At 43.5% G+C, this 9264-nt stretch overlaps 1 protein-coding gene across 1 annotated transcript in view; it reads left to right on the top strand.

Moving 5' to 3' along the window:
* itga5 (integrin, alpha 5 (fibronectin receptor, alpha polypeptide)) overlaps positions 1–8108 on the top strand; it is an 87649-nt gene extending 79541 nt beyond the window's left edge. The window contains exons 27-30 of the mRNA XM_063209050.1: positions 1989–2102; positions 3415–3516; positions 4080–4202; positions 4891–8108. Coding sequence (XP_063065120.1) covers positions 1989–2102; positions 3415–3516; positions 4080–4202; positions 4891–4971 — 420 coding nt within the window. The 3' untranslated portion in view covers positions 4972–8108. The remainder of the gene's footprint in view (positions 1–1988; positions 2103–3414; positions 3517–4079; positions 4203–4890) is intronic.
* Positions 8109–9264: the final 1156 nt, after the last annotated feature.

Below are 9264 nucleotides of genomic sequence, written 5' to 3'. Positions count from 1 at the left end.
ACACACCACTCCCTAGTCATTCTCCTCCTCTGTCCTGCCCTGAAATGCCACCCCCCCTACACACACACACACACACACACACACACACACACACACACACACACACACACACACACACACACACACACACAGACAGATACTCTCTAGGAGGCGAGGCGGGGGCAGTAGCAGGGCGGAGAAAGCAACTTCCTACCGTGATCTCATTTACCACAGCCCCCCATGAGCTGAATGATCTCCCGCAGTTCCTCCTCTCCATAACCCTGCCTCTGCCGCTCTCAGGCCAGGGTGGTCCATCTGCACCCAGACAGGACGATGGAGCTTGGCTGGGCCTGGGCTACTGGCCGGGGGCAAATCTATTTGCTAAGGGCCCCCGTAATGAACCAAAACTGGTTGAGTTACGAGTGTTTAATGAAGACTGTAGATTCCAGCGCTTGTAAATAGAAGAGGGGAAGAGAGAGGAATAAGAAACAGAAAGACTGGTAAATTAACTGAAAAGATGAACTGAAAAGAGGAGGAGAAAGGAGGCGTGTATGTGGGGCCTCGGTGGATGTGGATGTGGATGTAGAGAATAGGTCTGTCATGATGCACTCAAGTCAAGATTCGGTTCATATCATGAACTTGACCTACAGTTGAATACATCCCCATGATTTTTTAAATGTATCTTTTTGATGATCGTTTATAGGATATGATGGAATAGGATACAAGAGGCTACTAATATATTTTTTTAAGTTTAAAAAGAAAAATGTAATTGATTTGAAGCTTGGAAGCTCTATGACATATCATGTGGTTGTTTTCTGAACTGAAGGGTAACAGAAGTTTGAAAGGGCGTATCACGATACTGCCTTCTTTCATCATAATGCCGTATTGCAACTCTGCATATTGCGATTTCTCAGTTCGATACAATATTGTTATAGCCCTAGCAGAGAAGGGAGGTTTTCCATCAGGGCCCAATGGCATACTTGTGATCTGGACAGCGGTGGCAGAGTTGACTGCCGGCATTTTCCCCCCATAGTCCCATGACTGGGCCTGGTTGCTTGTGTGCAGTAATTCAAAGCAGCTTCCCTGATGGGCATGGCAACACTGCTGCCTTTGTCACCAGCCGCCCGCCACTGGCCCATGACGGCAAGGCCTGCCTGCCTGCGAAACTCCTGTCTGCCACCCTCTTCCCCAATCCCCACCCTTGTCCTCCCTCCCTCCTCATGGAGCAGTTTTAACTTATTACTTACCTCCCCACCCCACTCCCCTGCTACATCCATCCTTCCTCAGACAAAAAAAGTCAAGTGTGGGGATAGATAGCATCAGCTACATAAAAACAGTTGCGGACTTCTGGCAGTCACATCTTGCGTGTGTGCGTGCGTGCGTCCGTGCGCATGTACATGTGTGCATTCATCCTCGTCCACCATGCAACAGTTGTCTCCAGTGCTATTTTTATCCCTCTGAGCACTTGAGAGAGTCTTGAGTGGTATAATGAATAGTTGGGGTAATTTGAGAAGGAGGGATTCTTTTTTCTTCCAGATGGATGTGTATATCACCAAGTGCAGGCTGCAGGGTTTTGATTTGATTAGGATTCACAAGCTACCAACTCAAATTTTATTTGGTTGGACTCTGTATTTAATGAGTGGTTTGATATGAATGAAATACGAAATGGAATATGTAGTTCTAGCAGCTGTACCTTACAATATGTTTTGAGAGAGATTGCACTTAATCATTCAGAGTGACTGGAAAGAAAATGACTACTATGAAAAGGAACATTTGTATTCAGTACATAGCGATAAACTAATCTGCCTTGAAAGTCACAAAGACATCAGGATGTGCCTGAAATCCCACAAAATTTGGTCATAACCATGTAATGTTGACTACTGATGTTTGATTATTTTCACTTTGTGGAAAAAATGTATCTTAGGGTGCTTAATGTACATAATGTGCAACATTCTGACATTTTTCTCCTCTCCTTTTCTCCTCTTCCTTCCTTTTCTTTCCTTCTGTAGTCTTGCTCCACTGTAGACTGCTGGGTCCTGTCCTGCAACGTGGGCCTGCTGGAGAGAGGCACCAGCGCCATCCTGAAGGTCCGATCGCGGATCTGGGGCGAGACCTTCTTGAAGGTGAGTTGCACGGCTGCACACCCTTCACCCTTCAGTGCCCTGTCGATTTGGCTTACCTGTTTGAGTTGATCTACACAAACCACTCCTGGATCACTGGTTAGGGTTAGGGATAAGGATAGGTTGGATAGGGGTTAGGGATATGGGCTGGCTATTGATTCAGGCACAGGTATTGTTATTAGCACATGCTATTGGTAGCTCATTTTGACAGAATACCATGTCTGCAGTTAACCAGGTTATCGGTAGCTCACGAGTCACGAAGCAGCCCATTTCGACATTTAGAACACCACGTCTGCGCCTGGACGCCGCGTCTGAGTACCGTCTTGACTGTTAAGTCCCCTGTCTGGCTTACTAACTGTTCTTCCAGTCAAGACCATTTCCCCTCCGCTACGTAACCTTCATGTGAAAGTCATTCATTCATTCCTCCCTCCTGAGGAAGGCCAAGGCCATTAAGCCCTGGAGTCCCAGACATCCAACCTCAAATGAGCGGCTGCAAAATGCCAATGACCACTGCAGTCTTGCCCACACCGCTCTCTCTATCGCCTGACTGCTGCTGATACTGAGTCTGTCTGCACTGAGGCTTGCGTCAGCATGTGCCGTGCCGAAGCAGAGAGAGAGAGAGGGAGAGAGAGAGAGAGAGAGAGAGAGAGAGAGGGAGAGAGAGAGAGAGAGAGAGAGAGAGAGAGAGAGAGAGAAGAGAGGGAGAGAGAGAGAGAGAGAGAGAGAGAGAGAGAGAGAGAGAGAGAGAGAGAGAGAATTGGACAGTGTTGCAGAAAAGCTGGTTTTGCATGTATCTGGTTGAAGTGTCAGTAATTGGTGATTATTTTGATATTCCTGTGTGTGTGTGTGTGTGTGAGCGAGCGTATGTATGCGTGTGTGTGTGCGCTTGTGTGTACGTGTGTGTGTGTGTGTGTGTGTGTGCACATTCACATGTCTTTTCAAATGGGAGTCTTCACATCTGTCCTCATCTGTCCAACCATATGTTGCAGATGGGGGCTCTTTAAAAAAAAAAAAAAGACTTTTACATGCTCGATCTCCCCCGTAGCCAATGCACGCTGTATGTGTGACTGCATTGAAAATTCATTAGCTTACAGTACCGGCTTCTCATAGGATTGGAATGTCATAGGGATTTTGTGAGAACCAAGGCCAGCCAGAGCCAAACATGTAACACAGCCCCTCCTCTCAAATGAGACCCATACGCCCTCTGGTGGCCAATGACCATGTTGCGTAAAAATATGACAGAATTACTGTATTACAACAGTGTAAGTATAGCTTAAATGGTGTCATGACAATGTTTTTTTCTTTTCCATTGTAGTTCCCCAACAAAAACTACATTCTTGAGTGTCAAGCTACCTATGATGTACTGAAGATGCCTTATTCTATCCTGCCTAAGGAGTATCCAAACGGTGCCAAAAAGGTAGGTGTATCCTTGCCCCTCTACCACAGTGTTTCCCAACCAGGGGTACGTGTACCACTAGGGGTACGCAAGCACACCTCAGGGGGTACTTGGAAAAATGTAATAATAACAAATATATGGAGTGTAGTCACATTGGGGATAGAGGAACAGATATAGAGCATGAGTGAGAGGGGTACTCATCATGTGACAAAATTGCTTAGGGGGTACGCAGGGCAAAAAAGGTTGGGAAACACTGCTCTACCAGACCCATTCGGTCAAAAGAGTCCCATTATTAAAGTACAACAGTCAACAACTAGAAGAAATTTAAACATCTGATTTTATTGAAGACTCTTATGGCATCAAAAAGTTAGTCTATATGCATCAGCTCAGTAATAAAAATAAATAAAAAGAAAAGGAAGGCGACACCCGTGCTGCACAAGCTGTCTATTTAGGCCCTGCTCCTGTGATGGCTGCAACAGAGTGTGAACTGCAGAAATGTGTAGCATTCTCTTTTGTTCTCAAATGTAAATGTGCATTGCTGTGCTGTCTCCAGGTTGATCTGATGGCCATTTTGTCTTTCGCAGGTGGCAACCCCAGTGGTGTGGAATAAGCCAGACAGCCAGCATGGCGTTCCTTTGTGGATTATCATCTTGTCCATACTAGCCGGCCTCTTACTACTGGCTCTGCTCATATTCGTCCTCTACAAAGTAAGTGTCACCCACCCTGAGGTCTTCGTTTGTTGATTGAGCTGTGTGCATGGGCACTGTGCCAATTTAAGCCATGGCAGCCATGTTTTTTTCATTCCTTTATCTTCTAATTATGTGTGTCGCATGCTATGGGAATGGCTCAGTCATAGGAGCCGACGGGGCGGCCCATTTTAATGTTCACATAGTTGGTGTCTGACACCATGGGTGTGAAAAGCAGCCCTGCCATTCCTGTGGCTGCCTCAGTGGTTTGGGATCTTCTTACAGGGCAGGATGAATGAATGTAGATACACGGAAGAGTGAAGACCTATATTTAATGGAGTTTCCCAGGGTTTCCCTATATATGAAATGAATATCCCCCTCTAATCACGACCCATGAGCTGGGAAGACTCCTACAGGAAGGACAAAGCATTTGTTTGTAGTTTGGGGGGTGCTGTTATCAGAGATCTGTGACTGTTATCATTAGAAAGGCTATTTTGCAGTTTCAAGAAGTATGATACAAAACCCCTCCCAATGGATTAACAGTGTCAACACCTTCAATAACATATACAACTTCAAATAGTACATTCACAACGCAAAAGCGTAATTATTTTTCTCAGGGCGCTGCGAAGTGCTGGGGGAAACCTGGGAGCATGTTGCCTCCCAAAGCAGCATCTAACCATTTTGTGTTTCTGCTCTTGTTTTTCTGTAGCTGGGCTTCTTCAAGCGTACAGAGTATGGCACAGCCATGGAGAAGGCTCAACTCAAGCCCCCGGCCACCTCAGAAGCTTAGGCTTAAACAGGCCAGACCAACCGAGAGACATCAGGAGATTTCATGAAAGAACCAAAGAATGACGTTCCCACAAGACCTACAGCTTAAGACAAGACAAGACGAGAGGACACAAGTGTGTGGGTAGCTGTCGAAAATTCCCAGAAACATTTTTGGAGGGAAGACCACTGAAACTCCACTGCACTGCACTAGAAGACAGATCTTACAAATCAAAACCAAATGAATGTTCTTTTTATTTCGTGTTTTAATGGATTTGTTTTTAGTCTCATTTAGTTTGTTCTGTGTTGTTTTGCCATCGTCATACTGGAGCACCGTTGATAGGTCTGCTCTATACCGTGGTCAAAGTATAATTTTCAAAGAAAAAAGCAGCAGCTAAGATTTCCTTCCTCATGGATTTGGCTGTTAGAGGATCTGCTTGAGTTTTCACACTTTTTTACACATTCATATACTCAGCTCACAGAAAAGACACTTTCTTTTTTCATTTTGGTGCTAATGATGACAAACACTTATCACACAACACAATGCCTGTTGAGTTTTGCTTTTAACATTAGGGTGGTGTGATAATGCAGACAATACAGCATTTTTATTTTGTAGGTATTTTTTTAAGAAGTCAAATAACTGCCAATAATAACTCGGGACAATATTTTGTTTGAGTCTGCCGTGAAACAGGCCAAAGCCTCAACTTGTTTCACTGTGGCTTTTATTTGTTTTTTTAATATTATTTTATTTTATTTCATTACTTTTAAGTCCGTTTCAGTTTTACTTTGTGGAAGGGGTGCAGCAGGGGACCTGGACTGGTTATCGCCTTTGCACTCCTCAAAAAAATCAAGATGGTCTCTGCCTCAGGTGATAGAGTTGGAAATGCAGAGCCTGGATCTGGAGTCCAGAGACAGGAACTTTATGACACAGAAACAGACAAAGAGTCAAAACATACAGGATGATCCTGCAACGTGTTGGGATGTTTTCTCCTCTCCTACTGATCTTTGTTCTCTGTCCTGTTTAGATGTCTTGGGTTTTTTGTCTTTTTTCGCAACTTGCATTGCCTCAAGTTAGTCATCTGGGACATGACTGGATCCACACAGAGAAGAAACAAACCCAAGCCTGTGAAACCTCACTGTTACATTGAAGCAGAGCTGTGCTTTGCCACTTGAGAGAACACGCATAGGCTATAACTCACAGTGCCTTTCCTATTCCCTGAGATCATGTGTGGTTTAGGTATCCTTATTGTGCTGGAATTTGACTGATCTTTGCCAACAGTGATGGTCCACTGCAGGGCCCTTACAGCTAGAAGGGTGTATGTGCACCTTGCAGAAGACGATTGCAACATAGTTCACTCAATGCTGAACAGTGCTGCTTTAAGCCACTGTAATGCTGTTGGTTGGTCTAAGCACAAAAGGAAAGCAGGGCTGTGGGATTAGTGGATGGGAACTGCCTCCCTCCTCCTAGTACTGTTGCTCTCACTAAAGTGCATTGCGAGTCGAGCCTACAGAATCCGTTGGCTTGGTAGAACAGTCATGGAATTCTGCTCAGGCCCTCTGGTGTGCATTTCACTTTGTGAGGTTGTAGCTCATCAGCGGCCTCTGGAGGTCACAGGTAGACGTGCACTGACAAAGAGGAATTCAAAGGCTGCAGCCTCAATCCAGGGACAATTACATGCATTTTGCTTGGTTGTAATGTAAATTGTGTGTGTGCGTGTGTGTGTGTGTGTGTGCTTGTCTGTGTGTTGCGTGTGCGTGCCTGCATGTGTGTCGCATTGCGCAGACTACACACCTGTGTGTGAGTGCGTGCATGTGTGTGTGTGCGTGTTTGAAAGAATGAATGTATTTGAGTTACGGACACATGGATGGATGGATGGATGGATGGATGGATGGATGAATGAATGAATGAACAGATGGACGGATGCCTCATTCAGTTTCTCCCAATAGCTCTACATGGCCTTTATCCTTGAAAACAGGGAGATCGAACCAGCATAGCTGATAGCTCCACTTGGTGTTACATCCAAGGAGTGAGCCACTGTTTTTAAGTGGGAATTTAAACCACAGACTAGCTTTAGTCTCTTGCCAACCATTCAGTGTCTGTCCATTTGGGCCACTTCTAAAGGGACAACCGTGTATTTGAGAGAGCAGACAGATGTGTTTGTAAGTGCAATACAGAAATTAACAGTTTTGAAGTTTGTTGTTCAAATGTATTGAGATTTTCTTTTTTTCCACAGTGTGTAAGTTATATACTGTTTAATGATGCTTTATGGTGAGGGAAATGTGTGCCCTTAAGAGCTGTAACTGGGTCAGACTTAAAGTCTAATGTCTTCATTAACAGCGGAAATGAATTAGGAAAGCAACTGACTCCAGATCAGTTATGAACACAGACATGCAGTATGGTCACACATTTTCCTCATCAACTTAGTCTTGTGGACTGAACACAGAGGTAAAAGACAATGCCCAAATTGTGGGTGGAATATTGGCCAAAAGAAAGAAAACAAATTAATTTAAGGATGAAAAAGTCGTAACGGTGGAAACTAGAATGTTAAGTACTCCGTGATGGTTGAGTACCAATAAGGCGTAGCTTTTTGACTACTCTGAAGTGTGATAAAATCTTTCAGAAGATTTTAGACACTAAATATTTTGACCATTCAAGTATATTCAAGTGAATTGTACATTTGGATTGAATATTAAATCGGGTGGGTTTGAATTGTATTCCGAAAAAGTTTCATGTCTGGACTGCTATTATTTTATAAAAGTCTTATTTACCATCTGCTTGTTGAATACACTATATATTATTCTCAAGACACAAGGATTTCCCCAACTACTCAGTGATGTGTGTATTAAAATATGTGCAGTAGCCTACAAAACTATTTATGATGTCACGAATTGTTTTAAAATTGAATATGAGAAAGCACTGGGTTTGTCCTCATTTTTCTAAATGCCTTCTTCCCAATCTCTTTGTGTCATCCAAAGATGTCTGAGATGTACATATATTTTTTTGACAAAGAGAATATTTTTGAATTCAGTTGAAAACCTTTGCCTTGTGAATTTCTCCTCCCCATATTGGGGAGCCTGAATGCTATGTTATGATGTTGAAGTAATTATTTGTATGGTATTTTCCAGTTTCCATTTTGAATAAAATTTTCAGCTTGTACTATATTCATGTTGCATTGTCATTATTTTTGGCAAAAAAAACCTGGGTCAGAAGAGACCGCAATGAGACGATTACCTAGCAATTTATTACACATTGACCTTATTTGATGCCCCATGGGCATCGCCTGACTATCATGACTTCAAAGTTCTGTAAGCATTTGATCTGGCCTAGTCACGTTGTCAACCAATTTTTTAGAAGGGAGCTTCAAAAAGCTTGCTTGGTTAACACCAGACGATCACACAAGTGAGGGTCTTCCACATCGGAAAGACCAAAGCAAAGCAGCATGGGATTCCTAACAAAAGGCATGTCAAGGTCATGAAATGCCTCATATGTGGCCCTGCCGTGGCCAAACAGTTGGGCACTCGTCTACCATGCGGCTGACCCGGGTTCCATTCCCGGCCCGGATCCTTTGCCGGCCCTTCCCCGTCTCTCTCTCCACTCGCTTCCCGTCACCGCCTTCACTGCCCTATCATAAATAAAGTCAAAATGACCAGAAAAAAAGTCCGACAGGCGGACAACAGATGCGTCCGTCTATGCCCGCTCTGAAGCCGTTTTGCCCAAACGCCCCCCTTGGCCTCCTCATAACCTGTCAAGGCAATTTATCAATAAGCCTACCATGTACTGTATAAGCCTGGATTTGAAAAAGTACCATAGGATTTCAACAGTGTTGGGCAATTTACTGAAAAACTGTAATGCATTGCTGATTACATGTTACTGTCTTTTCAAAATAATCCCTTACACTACATTTAGCAATGTGGGGACCTAAGGCGAATTTAGCTTAGGGGGGCCATCGGTCCATCCCATATCACATTTTTTTTAACATAAAATCTCTATTTTTGTTAGGCTATTTTTTTTTTTTTAAATCACTTTTTTTATATTTTTTTTATTACAAACATAAAAAACAGGCAAACATTACAACCCTTTCTGGACAGATTTCAATGAATAGGCTATTTGCAATTTTGCATAGGCCTACATTAAATAAACTAAAATGTGAAATTCTCTTTTCACTTTAATATGAGAGCAGTGATGTCCCCCCCTCACTGAAGTGTTATTTCATGTGTGAGCATGATGCTGTCACCTATTTGAAGTGACGTTGATGTTGGATTTCATGGAATACTTTTAAATGCCGCTTTGGGAAGAAAACAGGCGACAGGTGAACTG

The sequence above is a fragment of the Engraulis encrasicolus genome, chromosome 10, assembly GCF_034702125.1.
Source record: "Engraulis encrasicolus isolate BLACKSEA-1 chromosome 10, IST_EnEncr_1.0, whole genome shotgun sequence".
NCBI classification, from domain to species: Eukaryota; Metazoa; Chordata; class Actinopteri; order Clupeiformes; family Engraulidae; genus Engraulis; species Engraulis encrasicolus.
This window is presented reverse-complemented; position numbering and strand designations above follow the sequence as displayed.